This window comes from Polyodon spathula, chromosome 3 (genome assembly GCF_017654505.1).
Source record: "Polyodon spathula isolate WHYD16114869_AA chromosome 3, ASM1765450v1, whole genome shotgun sequence".
NCBI classification, from domain to species: Eukaryota; Metazoa; Chordata; class Actinopteri; order Acipenseriformes; family Polyodontidae; genus Polyodon; species Polyodon spathula.
This window is the reverse complement of record NC_054536.1, coordinates 9,836,628-9,858,728: the sequence shown is the minus strand read 5'-3', so window position 1 is coordinate 9,858,728 and position 22,101 is coordinate 9,836,628. Positions and strand designations below refer to the sequence as shown.

The window sequence follows — 22,101 nt, the reverse complement described above, 5'->3', positions numbered from 1 at the left end:
AAAAGAAGTAAAAGCTTTCAGTAAAAAAAAAAAAGACAATTACACAAATTGGGTTGAGCTCAAGAGACAGAGTGCCCCTTTACAGCCCAGTGAGTTTCATGCCAAACCAGAAAACCCAGCGGCTCACTAATGTGACTGAGAGAAATGGTGTCAGAGCCTCCCTGGCTGCCCCTATGTGATTGATGGCACAGGGGTAGCTACCCAGCCATTAATTCTACATTAATAAGTACCATTGATTAAACGTTGACAAAGTACTGTGTGTTTAAAGTGGCGGGTGTGCAGGACGCCGCGAAATGGACTACGCTGCCTAACGGAAGCCGAATGCAGACTGCAATTAAAGTACGTCACTCAAAAATGACTTTCATTACGCCTACTAAATACAAAGCAAAGGGTTAGTCACAGCAATGCTAACATTACAAATATGTGAGAGGCCAGCATGAAGGCAGTCTCTGTGGGACTGCTATGTATTTAATGGCTAGAGAAGGATTCATCTGCCAAACGTGAGTCTTACAAAATTCTACACAGCCGTTACTTTAATGGCACCTTTCTCACTTAAGCGTCACTTAAAATCTACCATTTAGAAATTTAAAAGAAAGCAATATTAAAAATACTTAAAGAATGTAAAACACAATATTTGTTTTCCTCTTAAAAATACTAAATTAAGAAGACAACCTTTCCTGATAAGTTTCTGGTACTTTTCTTCAGTTCCATTTTTTTTTTTTTTTTTTTTAAACCAGTGATTTCATGCAAGTCTCTTAATAACTGTCGTCATACCAAAAGACGAAATAAATGCTTTATTAATAGGTAAGAGGCAGGGCTTTAATAATATTCTATATAGTTTAGCAAACTAAAATCCCTCCCTTCTCTGCTTCTTTCCTGAATAACGTTAAATTATTCTATTTACTTCTGAATAATTGGCGGAACACTTTACACACTTCAATATATGGTCCAGAATGGTATTTGAACCGCTCAGATATGCAGGATGTTTCTTGCTAGTTTTGTAATTAACCTGTCAAGCAGTCAAGTTAATGGAATTTGCTTGGAATCTAATGGTTTTTTTTGAGGCGAGTTGTAAAGTTATGCAGCGTTAAGCAATTTAACAAGACTGATAACTCAAGCAGTTTAGGGCAGTGGCGCTGTAGCACCCGCGGTAAGGAAGTTGAACAGAAGTAAACAGCAAGTTTGATAGAAGGAGGATAAATGTTTTCTTGCATTAAATAATAATGGGGGAGGAACTCTGCACTGGTGGAAGCAGAATAAAAAAATGGACCCCATAACCTTTTTTTTGGTGGAAATTTTTAACCAATTTAATCTATAAAAGTTTCAAAGAGACAAAAACATTATTCCTGATGTATCAGTAGCACTTTTTTCTACTGAATTTGAAGACGCATTTTTGCAAGTTTTTTTTTTTTTTTTTTTTTTTTCTATCTCCTGGATCATAAGGGATGAAGCTGAGCTGTGATCTGTAGAGCCACAAGGCAGTGGATACTGTAATAAACAGACCTCCTGTTGGAATTGTAATCCCTTTTCTTACTTGACCGCTCGGATTTGTAGTGGCAGCTAAAAATCTCCAGGCACTTCTGGGAAATACAACAGAAACTTTACTCGTGCTCAACCAGATTGTTTTTTATAATTTGATTTTTGTACAAAATAAGCACTTGTTTCTTGGTCTATGTGAACATGGATATCTGATCTTGTGCTATATAAATGTTGTAAATCCATCTTTTATCATTTTTAGAGCTTACTAAAATGCTTAGGTCTTGTTAAATAAACAGCTTCAAAATCACGCATGGTGGAATTGTTATGTGGACCTTACTATGGATATCTGATCTTGTGCTATATAAATGTTGTAAATCCATCTTTTATCATTTTTAGAGCTTACTAAAATGCTTAGGTCTTGTTAAATAAACAGTTTCAAAATCACGCATGGTGGAATTGTTATGTGGACCTTACTAACACTTTGACTTTATGTGTCAAGTAGATTCAAAGCACTTAAAACAAGTGGAAATGTTACAGGTTTGACTTGCTGTTATAACTTGAAGTGGTAATGTTTGTGTACTTATCTTATGAGCTTTTGGCCTTCAACTGTCAAAACAAACCTTTGAAACTGATTCTAGCAACATGTGTCTTTTGTGTTATGTCCAAATTGCCCTGTTTTGCATTTTTAAAGTTGAAAATCAGCCGACCATTCATTTTCTGACAGATCATGCAAAGGCATACCAATGTGGAACGAAGTGGAATGATGTGGTTTGAATTTGTAAAGGCTTTAAAAAGGGCAGATAACAGGAAAGGGATGTTGCATTATTCTATCAATCCTTTTCTACGAAGTGTATTTTTTATTTAGGTCCATTGCAACAGACATAATGCTCTGTTACCATATTAAGGTGAACGTAAAAGAATAAAAGTGCTCTCTTCCGAATGTAGGTTAACCATGAAATATCAGGTAAGAAACAGAAACAAACAAGCACAACCTACCAAAACAATGCTTAAACAAGTAGCTGCTATATTATCCAAGGGGTCTGGTTGTGTATGGGGTGTCTTTCGTCACTGAACGAAGTGTACAGAGCAGCACACTCGGTACCAAGAGGAGGAGGCACAACAACTTCCACCTAATAAATGCAGGGAATCCAACAGCCTTTGCTTGTTAATATATTGCAGTGTTTTTATGAATAACTTTAACAAATAAAAACAAGCAGCCAATTTGAACCTTGTAAGAAAGTAAACTACAACATAATGGCTGTGTATGACAAAATATATTATACTTTTCATTTTTTGATGTTTGTTTTGAGTTTTATTTAGATACCTTGAAAATGTATTTTTTTTTTTTTTTTTTTTTTTTTTTAAGGGCTTTTTGCTTTTTAGATACTGTATGAGATTATTTTTTTCAGTTACCCAAAATTCTTCTGCCGGTTTTCCTGGCACAATTACCACAACTAGCTTGTTTCCTTTGCTGTCTTCCACAACGAAATCCTTATGGTCACGAGTATATCCTTCAGGATTTTTTTACATGTGTAGGCATGTTTTAAATCCCACGAGCATGTACAATCCTCCTTATCCGACTGTAATATAGCTTTAAATCCCGCGCGCAATCTCGATTTAAATCTCACAAGTGTCCCTGCCTGCAGAGCCTCCAATAGAAATGTAGGAGTTTGCTGCCACTCTGGAGTTGGGGTGGGTTTAAAGTATTCAGAACGAATCAATGTGAGATACAAGTCAGGAAGGAGGGACATTGCGACACTGCATAACTAACGGCACTGGGAAACGGGTGAAGTCAATGTGAATCGAGTAACCATTTCCAGTGTTTTTTCTGGAGTTTATTGGATAGACACCGAATGCATATTTTTTTTGTATCAGCTTTGTTTTACCAGTGTTTATCAGTTAAAATCGAAAACCAGAAGCACTGCATCTCCTCATTCTTCCTTTCATAAGGAAACTGTTTAATTGTATCTCTTGGTAATGTCTCCTTTGAAATTGCATCACATGAAGCCAGTCATGTTACCTGTTAAACCATAAATTGAAAAGGGACTGAATTCAAATCCTAAAATGACTAATCACCTGATTGTACAACCCCAAAACCTCACGTGTTTCTAACCACTGTCAAACAGCTGTCTTTTACCACTCAAACTGAACATACTGAAACACATCCTACATAAAAACAAAAGGCAGTAGCCATTAAAAATCAGGAGATCTGTAGCAGTACCAACAATAAACAGATATATATATTTTGTCAAAAAAAAAAAAAAAAAAAAAAAAAAAAAAGCTTCAAAATTACCAGACTCTCGAGAACAAAGGCCATTTCTGCAGATGTCAGCTCAAGCTCACCAGCACCTGGCCAGCAGGGGCCGCTGTAGCACGTAGAGCATAGGCCCTGGACTGCAAATCCCATTGAAGCACTCACTAAGGGCCCCCAGCCAAGACAGGTCACAAAGATTAAAAACAGCAAGGTATCTTACATGACACATCCATACACTCCACACGGTACTGCTTTCACTAGTTGAGCTACTGAGGGTCCCCTCTTCACTTTGTGTCTATATGTTATTGGTCGCTATACTCTTTATAAAAATCACGATAGCAAAACATATCAGTGAAGCACAACTCCGAACACAGGTCATTCTATGGAATAAAAAAAAAAAAGTAAGCAGATGTTTCCCTTCAGTAAATATAATAACAAAGTGTTTTTATTTGTAGAGAGACACTGGACCGGATTTATTAAGCTTGTGCATTTCATTACTAAATTCTATTTAAATTGTCCGCCTTTATGAGTTATCAATATTACGCTGTGCGTTTGGAAGGGTATGTTGGGTTGCGATTGCAATGCATATTTTGTGTAGGAGTAATTATATATATTAGCTTGATCTCATAAAAAAGACCTTTGAAAAAACTGCAGAGTAGGAATTAGCCTTCTTCAGTTGGCTGCGCAGCAATATGAACTGCACTACTGGTTTTATTGTTGATTTTATGTATTTATTTATAAAGCCTCTATACTAGTGTTACAGCTTCATGCATGCACTGAAGTTTCTACACTGGCATAATAAAAAAAGAGCAAATGTGAACAGTACACACAGTCAGTTTCACTTTTCAATTTTATAAGTGAAACCATGGCAAAACTAGCAAATATACAAAAACAAATATAAATGTATCACAAAATCAAATAAAAAATCTGAACTAATATAGAATCTACAAATAGCACACCAAGAGAAAAAAAAAAAAGCCCCAGACACTGGAGCTGATGAAATGAATATTTGCAGGGCCTACCGACAACCTGATATTACAAAGCTACTTGAGAGACCAGGTCCAATCCCGGGGCCTGGAGGGCAAGCCGACTCCAGGGTTCACAGTCCAATGGGATCATTAAATACTCCAGTCTGGATGGAGGGTTAAGTGGTTCAATTAAACACTTTAAACAGGGTTGGAACAAAGACCAGGACAAAGAAGGGCTGACTTTTGTATTCCCTGCTGTAAAGGAAGAAAAGGGAATAACTACACTGTTAAAAGTTAAAAAGGTTCAAGAAAATGATTGGATCAAATAAGAATATAGAAATTCCCTGGAATCACACCTAGGAATTTCACAAACAAAGCAGGCAGTCGCTTACTACTTTCTAAAAGCACTTGTGTTATTCTGCTCTTCCATAAATTCCATGAAGCGTAGAAGGGTGCCCATTTTTTTAAATGAATGAAATAATCAAAAAACAACACCCATCACTCAAATAATGGTTGGATTAATCGGTTTTGTAGCTAACTGCACCATACAGATATTGCTACTCGAGCAGTTGTACATGCTGGCACTGAAATACTGAAAATACTTTCAGAAAGATTAAAGAGCAGTTTCTAACCTTCAAATAAATAATGCGTACTATGGGAAATGACAAGGCCATTAAAAATGTGCATTACACTTGGAATTCATCCAGATGTACATTTAGTTACATACTCTCTTGGAAAACGTATCTCCATTACCCCAGGTTATGTACACTATTGTTTCCCCCAAAAAGGTAAATGGAAACTGAAGGAGCCATATTTAATTAAGCCTCCAGGTAAACAGTACAACTTAGCCCTGTTAGCCCTAGCTGAACAAGTTTTAACATTAAAGCGTTGTTGTGTAGAGCCACCAGAAGCTGGACTAGTGGATGGGTGTTCTTTCAGTCTACAGCTTGTCAATGTCAAGGAGCAAAAGGGAAATAATAGCAAGTAATTGCCAGACAGCAATTCATGTAAATAATCAACAATAACATCACACTATTTCTAACGAGGAGCCTCTTTTTTCTGATAGCAGGTGAAGGGCTAGGTGTACTAATGGTGAATCTATTTGGACAGCTCAGACACTACAAGCAAAGGGAAATTTAAAACAGCAGTTTCTAATTTGAGCTGCTCTTGCACACCAGCTGGTTTCAACATGGTCATCAAGCCTGGAAAAGGGACAACATGCTATCCTGATTGTGGCTGTTATGGCATAGCCTGCAGCAGTGTACAGGAGCTCTATTCAAGGGAAGGAAATACAGATAAGGCAATCGAATCAAATAAGGACTCATAGGTTGATGAGGGTCTGACAGGCAAGGTATAGATAAAACAATGCTGTATTATAATATAATCTCCAACATGTATACTCTAGTATTTATATATATATATATATATATATATATATATATATATATATATATATATATATATATATATATATACACACACACAGTACTGTGCAAAAGTTTTAGGCAGGTGTGAAAAAATGCTGTAAAGAATGCTTTCAAAAATAGACATGTTAATAGATTATATTCATCAATTAACTAAATGCAAAGTGAGTGAACAGAAGAAAAATCTAAATCAAATCCATATTTGGTGTGACACTTGCACAAAGGTGTACACTTGCACAAAATCAGGGATTTTGTAGGCATATAGTCAGGTATATGATTAAACAATTATACCATACAGGTACTAATGATCATCAATTCAATATGTAGGTTGAAACACAATCATTAACTGAAAAAGTAACGGCTGTGTAGGAGGAATAAAAATGGGTGAGGAATAGCCAAACTCGGCTAACAAGGTGAGGTTGCTGAAGACAGTTTACTGTCAAAAGTCATACACCATGGCAAGACTGAGCACAGCAACAAGACACAAGGTACTTATACTGAATCAGCAAGGTCCCTCCCAGGCAGAAATTTCAAGGCAGACAGGAGTTTCCAGATGTGCTGTCCAAGCTGTTTTGAAGAAGCAGAAAGAAACAGGCAACGTTGAGGACCGTAGACGCAGTGGTCAGCCAAGGAAATTTACTGCAGCAGATGAAAGACACATCATGCTTACTTCCCTTTGCAATCGGAAGATGTCCAGCAATGCCATGAGCTCAGAATTGGCAGAAAACAGTGGGACCCTGTACACCCATCTACTGTCTGGAGAAGTCCAGTCAGAAGTGGCATTCATGGAAGACTTGCGACCAAAAAGCCATACCTCCGACGTGGAAACAAGGCCATGCAACTCAACTATGCATGAAAACACAGGAACTGGGGTGCAGAAAAATGGCAGCAGGTGCTCTGGACTGATGAGTCAAAATTTGAAATATTTGGCTGTAGCAGAAGGCAGTTTGTTCATCGAAGGGCTGGAGAGTGGTACACAAATGTCTGCAGGCAACAGTGAAGCATGGTGGAGATTCCTTGCAAGTTTGGGTCTACATTTCTGGAAATGGAGTTGGGTATTTGGTCAGAATGAATGGGCTGCCATATCGCATTCGTGTCAAGATACGACAAGTTGTGCATTCTTTTATGGGTCTTTCGGCACCAATGTTGTACTGGACTGTCAGTTGACTAACTGTAGCCCGTCTGTTGCTCTGCACAATTCAAGTCAGCCTCTTTTGGCCTCTTTCATCAATGAGCCGTTTTTGACCACTGGCCTGCCGTTGGCTGGATGTTCTTTGGGTGGTGGACCATCCTTGATACACACAGAAAACTGCTGAGCGTGAAAAACCCAGCAGTGTTGCAGTTCTTGACTCACTCAAACCGGTGCACCTGGCACCTACTACCATACTCCGTTCAAAGGCACTTAAATCTTGTCTTAACCATTTACCCTTTGAATGGCACATATACACAATCCATGTCTCAATTGTGTCAAGGCTTAAAAATCCTTCTTTAACCTGTCTCCCCTTCTTCTACACTGATTGGAGTGGATTTAACAGGTTACATCAATAAGGGATCAGAGCTTTTACCTGGATTCACCTCGTCAGTCTACTTCATGGAAAGAGCAGGTGTGCCTAATGTTTTGTACACTCTGTGTGTGTGTGTGTGTGTGTATATATATATATATATATATATACTCTCATGGATTGTTTTTTGAACAGGTTTGTAGGTCAAACAGTTCTTTGGAGAGAAAATGATTGTCAACTGCCAACCTTCTTTCATTAATCAAAACTCTTTACAGACAGCAATTCTTAAAACAGGTACACTTACTGCACTGTGTTTTAGTATGACATACCAAGTGAGATTTCTAGTGAGAATAATTTGGTCTACTCTTTTATAGTTCATGCGATACTGTATAAAATATATCACATTTCAGGGGCTAGCAGTTATGCAGTATAAGCCTAAGGAAAAAAAAAATCATAGCGACACATACAAATGAATCCATATAGTGGTGCTCAATAATCCAACCTGACAATAATTGAAAGACCCTACACAAGATAAGCACAAACAGCCTATAATGGATTTTTGAGACATGCTCATCATCAGGTTTAAATCTCTGCGGTTACGTTACCGTCATTTGCCCATTCATCAGCAGCTCACACTCAGATAGCCCATCTTTAAATGTCTCCCGCATATTAAGAGAAGTAGAAGGGAAGTCAGTTAATCACCCACACATAACCTATCCAGGTGCCAGTGACAAGATCTACCCAACGATTTGTTGTAAATACTGTATAGCCATTGTCAGTTTCTAATTAAAAGGTGTTTTTTATTACTTGTAAATGCTTTGTGGAAGCTGTTCTTACCACAAGGGGCTGGGATCAAAAACCATTTTGCTCCACTGTATACTCTATGTATAATTTCAAGGTACTAGATTTCAAGTGGAGCTACTTCAAAAAGAGACAGCACCATACTTTCATTGCATATTGGAGATGAAAATGCCAACAGTTTTCTTATTAGTGTAAGTGTAATCACAGGATTCTTTTCGATATAGGCAGGTGTTAACAAACTGACATAAGCTCTTTTCATCTGCAAGCAAAAAAGGGTTCTCATCACCTTGGAATTTTAATCTACACCTTGTCAGACACCTCTGGATGACTGCTAATTTGCATTTACAGCCTATAGAAAGTCTACACCCCCTTTCAAATGTTTCACCTTTTGTTGCTTTATAGCCTGGAATTACAATGTATTAATTTTTTTTTTTTTTTTTTTTCCCCACACATCCTACCCCACAACTTCCAAGTGAAAAAAATATTCTAGAAATTTACAGAATTAAAAATAAAAACTGAAATAGCTTGGTGGGAAAACAGTGTCCACCCCCCTTGTAAGAGCAATCCTAAATTACCTCAGGTAACCAATCACCTTCAAAATCACACACCAAGTTAAGTTGTCTCTACTGGTGTTAAACTGTAGTGATTCTCATGATTTCAGGATAAATTCAGCAGTTCCTGTAGGTTCCCTCTGCTGGGTAGTGCATTTCAAAGCAAAGACCCAACCATGAGCACCAAGGAGCTTTCAAAAGAACTCTGGGACAAAGTTGTTGAAAGGCACAGATCAGGGGATGGGTATAAAAAAATATCAAAGGCCTTGAATATCCCTTGGAGCACGGTCACGGTCACAGAACAGAACTGACCTGTTCACCTGTAGCATGGTATTACTCTCCTGTTTCCAATATTTAACATGCATCAACAACCTGTGCACTGGAGCACAAGTTCTGTTCAGCCTTATGCTTGGGTACACCTACTAGGTGCAACCAATCACAGCAAGGAGCTTCCAGGTGCATACATTTGGCAGCATCATCACATGTGTCCACCAACAGCCAATCATATTAGTTCTTACTTCACTGTAACACAAGCAATAAAGAAAAAACCTAAAACCATGTCAACTTCAGGCACTGGGAAGTTTTTCAGAAGCATGGCAAAAGGTTTTTTTTTTTTTTTTTTCTTGTTTGATAGAAGCTTTTGAGACACTGAATACCCACAGTCTTTGCAGTGAAGCGACTGTTTCCATTTCTTATGATTTATCACAATCATATTCAAATGAGGGAGGGACTACCAATATGAGTCTGGAGTAGGGAAGAATGTTTATAACCCAAACAGGATGCCCTGCCATCACCAGTCCAGCAAAGCTTCTCATAATTTATCCATGTAGTTCTCTCCCTATTAACTTTCTATAAAGATCTTTAAAATCGAAACATCACCTTTGTCACAGTGTCAATAATCACAAGTTACCCAGTGCTCAATGGAGCTGATGAGACCATGCAATAATGCACATGTTTTGTGCTACACCCAGTAGAATGCAATCCTTACCCTGACTTGCAAGAACATTTACAGTGATACCAGGTTATGAAAGCAGCAAATAGAGGCCAGTCTAGCATGCAAGGTCACCTAACAAATCCACCCAAGGGTGAATTGGCATGTTAAATCTGCACTGTATGAAGCTCAATTCAAAAACAGTTCAGAGATACTGTCATTCATATGCAATAGATTATTCAACAGCTGCGATCACAGAGACACAGGCAATCTATCCAAGCAGGGATGCTTCATGATTGTTTTGATTTTTGACCAGTGTTGATCCTTGTTGCAGTTCTAGTTACATGCCATTCAAGTTGTAATACACAGTCAAGATCATCACATGCCACAAAGCATGTGTTAGATTCTCAGAGTGAACAGATTTACAGTACACCAATAATTCTGAGTAATGGAGGCACATTTCTTTAACACAGCGCAGCAATAAAACTAAATGGCCAATTATTTTCCAATTATTACCTGCCGTCTAGGTAGCCGAGTGCATTTATAGGAAGTGTTTGTTATAATTGGCCAGGTTTTTTTTTTTTTTTTTTTTTTTTACACACACTGCTGCTCGCTGCAATTAATTTATTACAACATTAATTGTATTTTTAAAGAATGATTAATGCTAATCCACTTTGGATTTAACCACAATTACTCATTATTTGAGCATAACAGCAGTTGACAAATTGTATGTTTCTTGAATTCCCTGTGAAGTAAAAAAAGAATAAAATACATAAACAAATAATGCCTCAAAAAAAGACTCTTACTGCACTTTGTTTAATATATATATATATATATATATTATATATATATATATATATATATATATATATATATATATATATATATATATATATACACACACACACATACACACACACACTTACATTTTTTGGTCCACTTAATTTATCATCTAACCTCTAAAACTTTACACTTCATAACATCAGTCTAACACTAGTTATTGCACTAACCTAAAAGGAGCACATTGGATCACATATTTACATAGTATCTCAGAACTACTTGCCAGTAGTACGCAGATCCACTTTTGTAAACATCCCATTTCTGAGTCTGAAAAGTCGTTTACTTTAACCACACTATTACATTAAAGAATGCAAATAAACTACTCTCAGAGTTGCGTTAAAGGGTTTTAATGAACAGTTGAGATTTTAGTGGTTCGGTTGTCAATAAGCATTTACATGAATAAAACATTTTAAGAAACAGGCAATGCTTATCCAGTAACAGGTTTACAATATGTAAATGCAATACAAGCAGAGATCTGGTTTCCCTTGCATTCCTCTGAGGTTCTGCTGTCAGTATAACAAGCTGTGAATGAAATGTGTCTGACAGGTGCTTGCTCTTACTGAAATGGGAAGCCAGCAACCATATTAGTCCTGATTCAAAGAGTCATGACAGTTCAGCACCACTGTTTTTTTCTTTCTTAAATAAGCACAGTTGTTAAGCTTTTGAAACTAATGCATCCTTTTTTTATGTTGTGGAGTTTTAACCACGTCCTAACATGGGTTCAGTAACACCTTGCTACATTATTCTTAACACTTTTAATTTCCCCCTAATTCAACAAATTCTCACCTGCAAAACAAGAACTGTATCTGTGATTACGCTAAGACCAATTCCTTTTATTGTTTACTAATATAATATTACGCTAGGGTTTCTCACCATTTTTTTTTTTTCACCCCAAATACCTAATTTATATTTCTATGTTAAAAGAACAGATAACATCCAGTCACTGGAACCCTTCAAGGGACGTTTCACAGCTGAAAATAATGGACAGTGATAGAAGGCCAAGATAAATGAGTGTCTTTTAGATGTACGATTGGAACGAAAGACTATTATATTTGAATAAAATATATTTTCACTGGTCAGATGCATACCTGTTGCAAAGAATAAACCATAATCATGATTCAATAATGAAGGTTGCCATATTCTAATCCAGAATACATACTGCAGCAATATATTGCATTTTACTTCATTCCATGCTGCCATAGAAGTCTATGAATACATTCCTCCCTTCTATAACACATTGTCTATCTTTAATTGCTCATATTTCTATACACAGTATACAGCTTAATAACTACAACACAGAGCTCTTTCTATCATCCTGGTTCATAGCTGGTTCTCTGGGTGTGGAATCAACACACATTTAGTTTGCAACTTACCTGTGATGTATCATGCTCTACTCTACCTAATGGACGGAGTAGCACTTTCATTTTGGGTTATGTTATGCAGACCAGAGAAAGCATGAAGAAGAATAGTACTTATAATGATTGTACCAGTGTTCCTGCACAAGCCTGCAGTGACCTCTGAAATTCAGTTTTATTAAGGTGGGGTCAATTTCACTCTCCATTAGAAATATTAGGTTTCCAAACTTCAACCAAGTGTAACAAAATATTTCATTTTCTAAAAAAAACACATGTTTGCTATAACATAACATGTATTTCCTTAAAAACTGCACACATAAGACCTATACAGCCAATGGAGATGCATGGCAGAAAGGACATATGGAATTATTTTGTTAGAATCAACCATTTTAAGACCTGTTTAACTTTTAAGGACAAGCATTAATGAGACTGCTGAGCACAGATGCAGCTGCTGAAACACCAACCAATATGCTTGTTAACACCTGTATAAATGAGTTTATTCTTTAGCAAAAGCTCTCTTGTAGGGATTGGAATTCATGTTCTTGTTACCTCCAGCTGAGTAATAAAACTGATTCTGTCCTATCATACTACTCAGCATAGTGTCACTGAGCTGCTGACACCAGCATAGAGCCCAAGTGTTGGGTCTGGGTACTGTAATTATGTCCTCCTGTTTTTATTGAGTTGTGTATTACTTTAAACACAGCAGTCATTTAATGCACAATAAAAATAATAAAATAAAACACACAAATAAAAAAGATAAATACTCAACATTATAAGCATATTTTGCTATTATTACACTACAAGGATGCCAATGCCTTTGTTTGTGAGCTGTACGTTAATTTTGTATGATTAGAAATGATCGAATACTAATGAGGTGCACTGGTGCAGACAGAACTGACTAAACCATTTAAAGAAAAAAAAAATCAAATACCAGTATGTCAAAATTTTCATCTTTGTCAGCAAAACGCTGTCAAATGCATCATTTCCATCTATAAATCAGCAATGTGCTGTCAATATGCAGAGCAATTTGAAAATGCATCCTCTTACTTTATTATGTTTGCAGTTAATATTTAATGACACTAATTTCTACAATCTGCAGTACAAAATGATAAAGCTATGGAAACTGATTGCACCATTACTGACCATGGATCCAAGAGAGCAGAATAATCATGGAATGCATATGGCAACATTAATAGGAAATAAGGAAAACCGTGTGCAAGTGTGATGGGAGCCAGCTATTAAAACTGTTACATGGTTTTACAAGCCTGTTTTTCTCTGTGTAATCCAAGCACCTTGTCTCTGGTGTCCATTTTTATTACAGCTAAGTGGATTACTGTATAGCAGGGGAAATAAATACGTCTAAAATAATATTGTTCAGAAAAAAGGAGAGCTGACTTCAATAGTCTAATTTTTCATAAAGTGTAATATTGCTGAATACATAGCACATTTTGATCCGTTACATTCATAAATACATATTGTTAGATTTAATTTACTTTTTACTAATTGTATGTGTCTTTTGTACATCTGTGTCAGATTAAGGCTGAGGTGAAGGAACAAAATCAAATTGCTTTACTACACATGGTTTTCAGAGTTTCAGAGATCAAATACCTTTTTTAATAAACGTGTGCCAATCAGTGTGGCTAATGAAATGTTAACCATTTGGATCTATTATATAAACTGAATGCTGCTTTTCTGCCTGCTTATCGCTCTGTTAATTGCACCCCAACTATCATGGCTCTCTTGCTACGTTCTTCCACTGTGACTGCAATTTGAAATCAGACTCGTTTATTTCCATCAGGAGATTGAGATCAAATTGATTTCAAATCAGGACTGTCTTGAGCCCCAGTTGGGATTGCAGGCTGGCAGTATGATGAGGTGAAGTTATCTAATGAGCGTCCAGTCCAATGGATGACGACTGCGAATATATTATACCATCAGGAAAATATTGGCGGTTGGAAATTATCCATTTTTTTTTGTATGGTTGCTATTTATTGCATAAAGGTAATCTTTGACTTCTACATAATGTCAGATTGCAGATTGGATTGTAGGCTGTAGATGTGAATCTGGCATTTGTGAGCATTTCAGCCATCTGAGGAAAAACAAGGTCACCTTGCATTATTACATATGGCACGTAACTTTCTTAAAAGTTCTTGGTGTCAACCCTGTCTTAGCAAATCTACTTGACCTAGTCTGAGAAAAAACTTTATTACTATCACAACCTGTCAAAAGTGTTACTCATTTTTTTTAAGCAACGCCCAAGAAAACACACATGTAACTAAAGACATAAAAATACCATAAACTAATTATTAATGAAAGAAATACAAATCTTTTACAGATACATATATTAAAAAAAAATACATAAAAAACACAACAAAACAGATGGTTTGGGATTTAACAATCAAATACCTGATATAATGAAACCCTATATGTTTATATACAGTCAACCTTGGTTAACTCGACTGGTGGATAACTTGACACCTTTGCTTAATTCGACAGGCAGTCTTTGGTCCGAATTTTCTCCTGTGACAGAGAAAAAATGAATCTTGGTTATAAACCTCCCTCCCGACCTGTTGGGGCACTGTGTAAAGGGAACAATGTGCCCCAGACTGGATGGTTTGACAGTTCATTCCAGGGTCAGCCAGAAGCAGGCCATTCAGGAAGGGGGTGGAACCACAGTACGCCAAGTCATCACCCCAGACAGGAAGCGATGTGGCAATCAAAGATTGGAGGAAAAAACGATTGCACTCGCTAAACAAGGGGGCGTGGCTGAAGGTACAAAAGGAGATGTGGCCGAGCGAGCTGCTCCTTTGTTATGGTTACCCACGAACCGCTGAAGGACTGTGATAGACCGTCAGTGTTTAGTGTTTGTTTGTTTTGTCGTACTAATTGTAAACGTTTGTTTTTGTGTGACGGCTAACACATACCAGGAGCTGTCACTAAAGGCAGCACCAACCTGGACAACACTGCACTACTGTTCACAAATACATGCATTTCACCACTCGCACTTGAAAAGCACTCACATTGGACTTGTGACCGTGTCTGTGTGTGTATTTACTGTAGTTATTATTTTGGGACTAAACCCTGTGGGTTTTACTGAGCAGTACACATTATTATTATTTACAGTTGTCAAGTGACTTTGGATTATAAATAAAACATCACTGCACCGTGAACACTGTTGTTTGTCATTCCTTGAGCACCGTATCACCTCCACACCGGCACACTGCAAACCTCTTTGCCACTATCCACACAAAATATATGCATCCTGCCTCTTATTGTTTTAATTCGATACCACGCTTTACTTGTAACTCAACACTTATTACCAGTACCAAAGGGATAAAAACTATTGAAAAGACTAGTGGATAACTCAACACTGTTGTTTCACATGACTGAACTCTGGAAACAGACAGCTCATTCATTCCTGTGCAGCTGGTTACAGTATCAGTGCACACTGAGTCAGAAGTGAAAAGGAGCTCTCATTCAATTGTCTTTAAAGCTCAGGTTATTCAGGATTACAAGCTTATCAGCAGAACTTTTAAAGCCTGCGTTTTTGCATGCAAAACAAAATCAACAAGGTTTGATTTCTGTGTGAAACTAAGTTTATTTATTATTGGGTTTTTTCACAGAGTTAATTCTGTATAATGTACATTTCATAACTTGTGCTATTTAAGTCGTTAAATTAGACAGTACAAGCCAATACCTAAAAGTATAGTCAACAGTTTGTGGTTGGATTGTTTTCGTAAAAATAATGCTGTAGTTATTTTATTAATTCTTATTTCAAATCAAACTATACAAGCTGTACAGTGTATAGCAGGGCTTCTCAAACTCCGTCCTGGAGAACCCCGTCGCTGTTTGTTTTAATTCCAACTGAGCTCTCAGTTACTTAAGTAGACCCTTAATTTAACTGCTAATGTGCTTAATTAGACCTTTTACTTGTTTTCAGCTCTTGAACAGTTGCATATTTCAAGTTGGCCATAACATTTGATTAGTAACTTGAAATGTAACTGTTACCTTGAAGCAATTTAAGCCCAACAAATGTCAGTCTTTTTTCATGTTAAACAAATCGTTCCATCAATGTAAGCCATTTGTTTTTATCCATTAGAATGTCTCCAGTTGTCCTTTGGTTAACAGTACATGCCTCGCTTAGTCGAGAAAACATTTGCGATGTCTTGCTGACTTTCTTATTTTCAGATGCATACATGCAGATTTTTTTTCTTTTGCTCTGGTGTTAAATGTAGGGTCGATTCACCATGTTGTACTTTCTGTTTTGCTTTGGGAGCAGGAGTGTTGATGAAACTGGTATGAACGTTCAGTTAACAACGAATCAAGAAAGCGAGTCAAAGGTTAACTGCATAACTTTGTTATTTTAATTGGCTATGATTATTTCGCTGGCGTTACAATGAGGGAAACTACAATGCTTATATTTACATTTGCTTGACTTGGGAAGTTGGCGGGCGGCAGACAGTGGGGTGGCAGTATAGTAGGGAAAAACAGCACTGTTTTTATATTGGTAACATTTGTTCAGACAGAATAGCTGGCGGTATGCAAGCGTGTCTTTATAAAGATGGGGCGGTATAATGCGGGCCAACTGTGCGTGTGTGTATGTATGTATGTATGTATGTATGTGTGTGTATATATATATGTATGTATGTATGTATGTATGTATGTATGTATGTGTGTATATATATATATATATATGTGTGTGTGTGTATATATATATATATATATATATATATATATGTATGTATGTGTATATATATATATATATATATATATATATATATATATATATATATATATATATATAGACACAACACACACACACACATATATTTCCAACTGTTCCTATTTCTCGGCTTTACTGTGAATCAAACAGGTGCAATCAGGTCTGAGCACTGACAGACATATACAGGTTCATACCTCCATGATGAGTTCACAGGTTCACAGCAGATTCAAAAGCCATTTATAAATGCCAAATGCTTTCAGCAGCTTTTTGTCAAAAGCTCTTGTATGATGCAAGTCAGCCCATCAGCTTTTAAAAGACAGCTTTGCTCTCATTCCACTGTTGCTGATAGAATCTCGACAAATGTCACTTCCTTCCTTCCATTAACCAACTTGTCAAGGTGCTCTTTACTCCAACATGTTATCTTTACAAGAAAAGAAGGGGAGACATCCAGGTAGCAGCCATCAGAACAAGCACTGGAAAAGAAGTGTCAGCCAACGATCTGAAACAGACTGCATATTTGCTCTGGGACCAATGGTCTTCTGTTTATGATGGAATTGATATACATGTGTCAGTCAGATAACAGCAAAGCCCCACCCCCCCCCACCCCCGAGAGAAATAGTACAAATGGAAGACCTATTGCAGTATCTTCTCAGATATCTAAATCAAAATTCTGATGTAATATGTTGTCACAAAGAAGGCTGGAGTGGGGGACGTCAGACCATAAACAGGAACCAGGAAATAAACAGAGAGGTGGAGTTTGGTGAAGCTGAGTGAATGGTCTCGCTCAGCAATTAATAATGAACAGACGGACAGAAAATAAAAGGCTGCAAGAGAAACAAAAACATAGGACATGGCACATTTGCCAAATTAAAGAGACAAACAAAACGGACTAACACTAAACAAACACAGTGAGCTGATATTTTTAACTACTATTATTATTCTTATTACCTTTCTCCAATCCCGTTCTCCACTCACCCATCACACAACCCCGAGTGAGTGAAAACATGCGGCTTTTATGCAGCTGTACCGAGACTCGATTGCTAATCAATCATTCAATTGGAGTTGCGGTACAACTGCACGTAAATTAATCAAGTGCAATTCCCCCCGTGCTCACATATTATTACATTTTACTTGCACGTGAAGTACTGTGCAATCCTTGTGCCTAAATACAAATATACATTTTACACACTCGTGTTACACAGACCCGTTTATATCCCGTGTACCAATGACTATACACCAACATTAACACACAACATACAACACAAAATACATACAGAGGCGGGCACTTTGCCACATATGGATATAGTGCATTTCCTTTCCAAGTATCAGTTATATCTGTACTTTAAGGGTAAACTGTTGGTTAAACATGGTGAGGTCAAATCATACAAATGTGTGCCCATAGCCCATATAGTCATGCATGCCAACATGCATAATCGAAGTCTCATTTGTTTGTACACCTACACAACAATTACACAGCCTTGTACAAAATGCACTTGTTTTCCTCTTGTAAGAATGAAGTACTGTACTACAAGCTTTAGCCAGGAGATGTCTAGTCCTTCGTCTTTCTACATGATGGTCTTTGTATTTTACAGCCACCATATTATACAAATCAGTCATCTCTTTCTGTCACTATGTTAGACATTTAAGTTCCTCTGGGAATGTGTTTACAAAAAAAAAAGGTCACTTTGAGACTTGGTTAAATGCACGATGAACAAAAAGATATTATAGCTCTATAAAAGGAATTGGACTTGTTTAGAAGCAGTTGCTCAGCATAGTTTACGTAAACTGCATAAAAACCTGAGAGAAGCCCCCACCCCCCCACGTGGTTATGGACAGGAAGATTAGCTTATACTCTTAGCAATTCAAAACATTCTGATTAAACTTGAAGATTAAAAACCTTCAAAACACAAAACACGGTTTACCAAGTTTAGATTTCCCTGCATGTCAAACACGCTTAAATATTGAGATTTTAGGAAATCTGAGTCCAAGGTGGTATGGCTATAGTCCTTTAACTTTCCAAGCAGTTTGGTAAGCAAGTTCACTTTGGATCTTTAACCACAAAAAATTTTTTTTACAAAATGTAATGAGAATAGCAGTAATAATATCCATTGCGCTGTGCTGCCATTAGTCTGAGGGTCCCAGCAGGACACTATCACATCGGGGGTGGGGGGTAGGGCAGTTCATCCCCCTTGAAGACAGAGAGAAGAGCAGTTTCCCCCACGGGAGCCAATTGATATATCACTGACAAGCCAGTTAAGACAGCTAATGCTACGAACCAGGGCAAGGTATTGACCCACAGAGGCTAGGAGTGAAAATGTGGGATTCTGCAAGTCATTCAATATTGCTTCTTTATCAGCCTGTATATTAAGTGAGGGTTGACATGCAGAAATATACAGAACAGATAAGTCTAAAAAGAATAAAGTATTTTTTAATGCACTTACTACTTGTAGGTTTCTGAACGAACATATTCAAAAACGTGAGACACTCCCAGCTGGAACTGGTCTGCAATGGGAGTGACCCAGGGGTTGTTCTCGGCTTTGAAAACCTGTTTGGGACCTGTCAGATCCAGGTTACCTGAAATATTAATACAAGACAAAACTATTAGTTTGGGCGGCTTGCCAGATTCTCTGGCACTGCTGCAGCTCATCAAGGGACTCCTGAGGCTAATTACATTTCTTAAGGATTACAGTGCTGAAAATCTGCAGAGTACAGTAAAAGCACATCAATGCACCCAAATTTACATTACATGATGTAGACTTTATATGATTTCAATTAAATATCAGCAATCTTATCTAAATAAGAACATGGGAAGTTTTTCATTGAGTTGAAACTATTATTATTTCTGTTTTGGCCAAGTTAAAGTCTACATTCTTCAGCATAGTATTGAAAACGCTTTAAAACAACAGACACAAATTTATTGGTTGTTAGGAAAGCTAAATTGCTCAGCTCTCTCCCGCTAGACAATTTTGTCTATTAGGACTTGAGGTTGGCGACACCAGCCGTCAATAGAGGCGAAAACATCTTACAAGATGGAAGCAGACTTCTTTCTTTCACATAACATATTACCAGAGACATACAATTCAGTTTAATTTACAATTAGTCATGTTTTTATCAGTGATGCTCTTAAATACTAATAATAAAATATATCACTCCAATATAGTGTACCAACTTTACAGGACCCAGGAACGTTTAATAAAACAATAAAAATGACATTTTATTATTTAATTAAACCATCCCGGTCTGTTTTACATAGCATCATACTGCTGCAATAAAACAATTAGACATGTGATTCTAAGCTTGAATGACACACAAGGCCTCACATTAAAATACACTAAACAATGCAGCTAACCAAGTCCATCTCTGAATTAAAATAACCAATCGGGTAACAGACTACCAATCTCTATAGAGGACTCCTTACTTTATTTTTTGTTTTTCTGAATACTGCACTGTATTTTAAAGCTTCTAAAAATGGTGTAACATTGGTGAAAGACACAGTTATAATCATATTTAACAAGTCTAAATTTAACTGGAAAAAGCTTCAGAAAGGGATGCTTCACCTTTCACAAATACCGTACTCGGACTGTCACAATGTGTAAAAGAATGACAGTTCAAACCAAACTTCAAACCAGTCGATCAACAAGTCCCAAGTTCTTCACCACCTTCTCTGTCAGCTCAGTGAGGTATGTTTTATTAAACACTAGCATGCTGAATGCGTTTGACCCCCAATGTCAGTCAGACAGCAAGAGCCCTAACAGCCTCTCGCTTCACTGCTCCCAGCTCGAAGCCTCACACCCATCTCCTTTATTAGAGTTGAGCATTTCTGGCGTTCTAACACGGATCAAGCAGCAGGCAGAGGGATTAAGCAATGTGACAAAGAGAACCTAATAAGCTAAAACCGCTGTTTCTAACAATATATGATGGCTGGCAGGAAACAGGCTCTTGCTGTTCATTGCTCAGTTGCTAGGATAAGGCCACTAGGGTAAGCCAGACAGCACAGCGATTAGTGGTAACCCTTCTGACCAAGGATCATGTGTCATTCAAAGGTTTGTTTTGCTATTGCAAATTAGCTCATTGAATTCTTTACTTGAAACTCAGAACATACCTCCCTAGAACATTGGTATGAATAAAAGATGAAGATAAAAAATACTTTGCAAGGTATAGGAAAATGAAAAGATTTTTTTAGAACAAGAAAAATACATTTTATACACAGCCTACGTCATTTAGCCACCAAAAAATGCAATAACAAAAAGCAGGGGAAACAAAACTCAATGTCAGTCAGACAGCAAGAGCCCTAACAGCCTCTCGCTTCACTGCTCCCAGCTCGAAGCCTCACACCCATCTCCTTTATTAGAGTTGAGCATTTCTGGCGTTCTAACACGGATCAAGCAGCAGGCAGAGGGATTAAGCAATGTGACAAAGAGAACCTAATAAGCTAAAACCGCTGTTTCTAACAATATATGATGGCTGGCAGGAAACAGGCTCTTGCTGTTCATTGCTCAGTTGCTAGGATAAGGCCACTAGGGTAAGCCAGACAGCACAGCGATTAGTGGTAACCCTTCTGACCAAGGATCATGTGTCATTCAAAGGTTTGTTTTGCTATTGCAAATTAGCTCATTGAATTCTTTACTTGAAACTCAGAACATACCTCCCTAGAACATTGGTATGAATAAAAGATGAAGATAAAAAATACTTTGCAAGGTATAGGAAAATGAAAAGATTTTTTTAGAACAAGAAAAATACATTTTATACACAGCCTACGTCATTTAGCCACCAAAAAATGCAATAACAAAAAGCAGGGGAAACAAAACAAAAACGTAATGTTACACAAATCCAATGCTGTGTACTATCCTTGTGTTAGTTACTAAACATTTCAAAGCATTCTTGCATATATATATATATATATATATATATATATATATATATATATATATATATAATATAGATTATGAACATATTTATATATACATACACACCCAACCTATTATACACACACCCACACATATGTATGCTCATCGCAAACTAACAAACCTGATGAAGACAAGTTCGTGTCGAAACGCGTCCTTTTGTACGCTAATTCTTTTAACATGAATAAAATATCAATTTTAATTTAAAACGTGTTACTTTCATCTTATTTAAACTGCTCATTATTTTGAAAGATCTATATGAGAGTGCTGCCAAGCCAGGCTAACCTGACTATAACGAACCCCCATGGGACGTGGACAAATGTTTGTTATATCATTATAACAGGATTTGGCATTTTTCTGTATCAGAAT

At 37.1% G+C, this 22,101-nt stretch overlaps 1 protein-coding gene across 2 annotated transcripts in view; it reads right to left on the bottom strand.

Annotated features, from left to right (window-relative positions):
- LOC121312698 (ras suppressor protein 1-like) overlaps window positions 1–22,101 on the bottom strand; it is a 52,341-nt gene that overhangs the window by 825 nt on the left and 29,415 nt on the right. For both annotated transcript variants that reach the window (XM_041244387.1, XM_041244388.1), the window contains exon 8: window positions 19,270–19,402. In XM_041244387.1, the coding sequence (XP_041100321.1) occupies window positions 19,270–19,402 (133 nt within the window). The remainder of the gene's footprint in view (window positions 1–19,269; window positions 19,403–22,101) is intronic.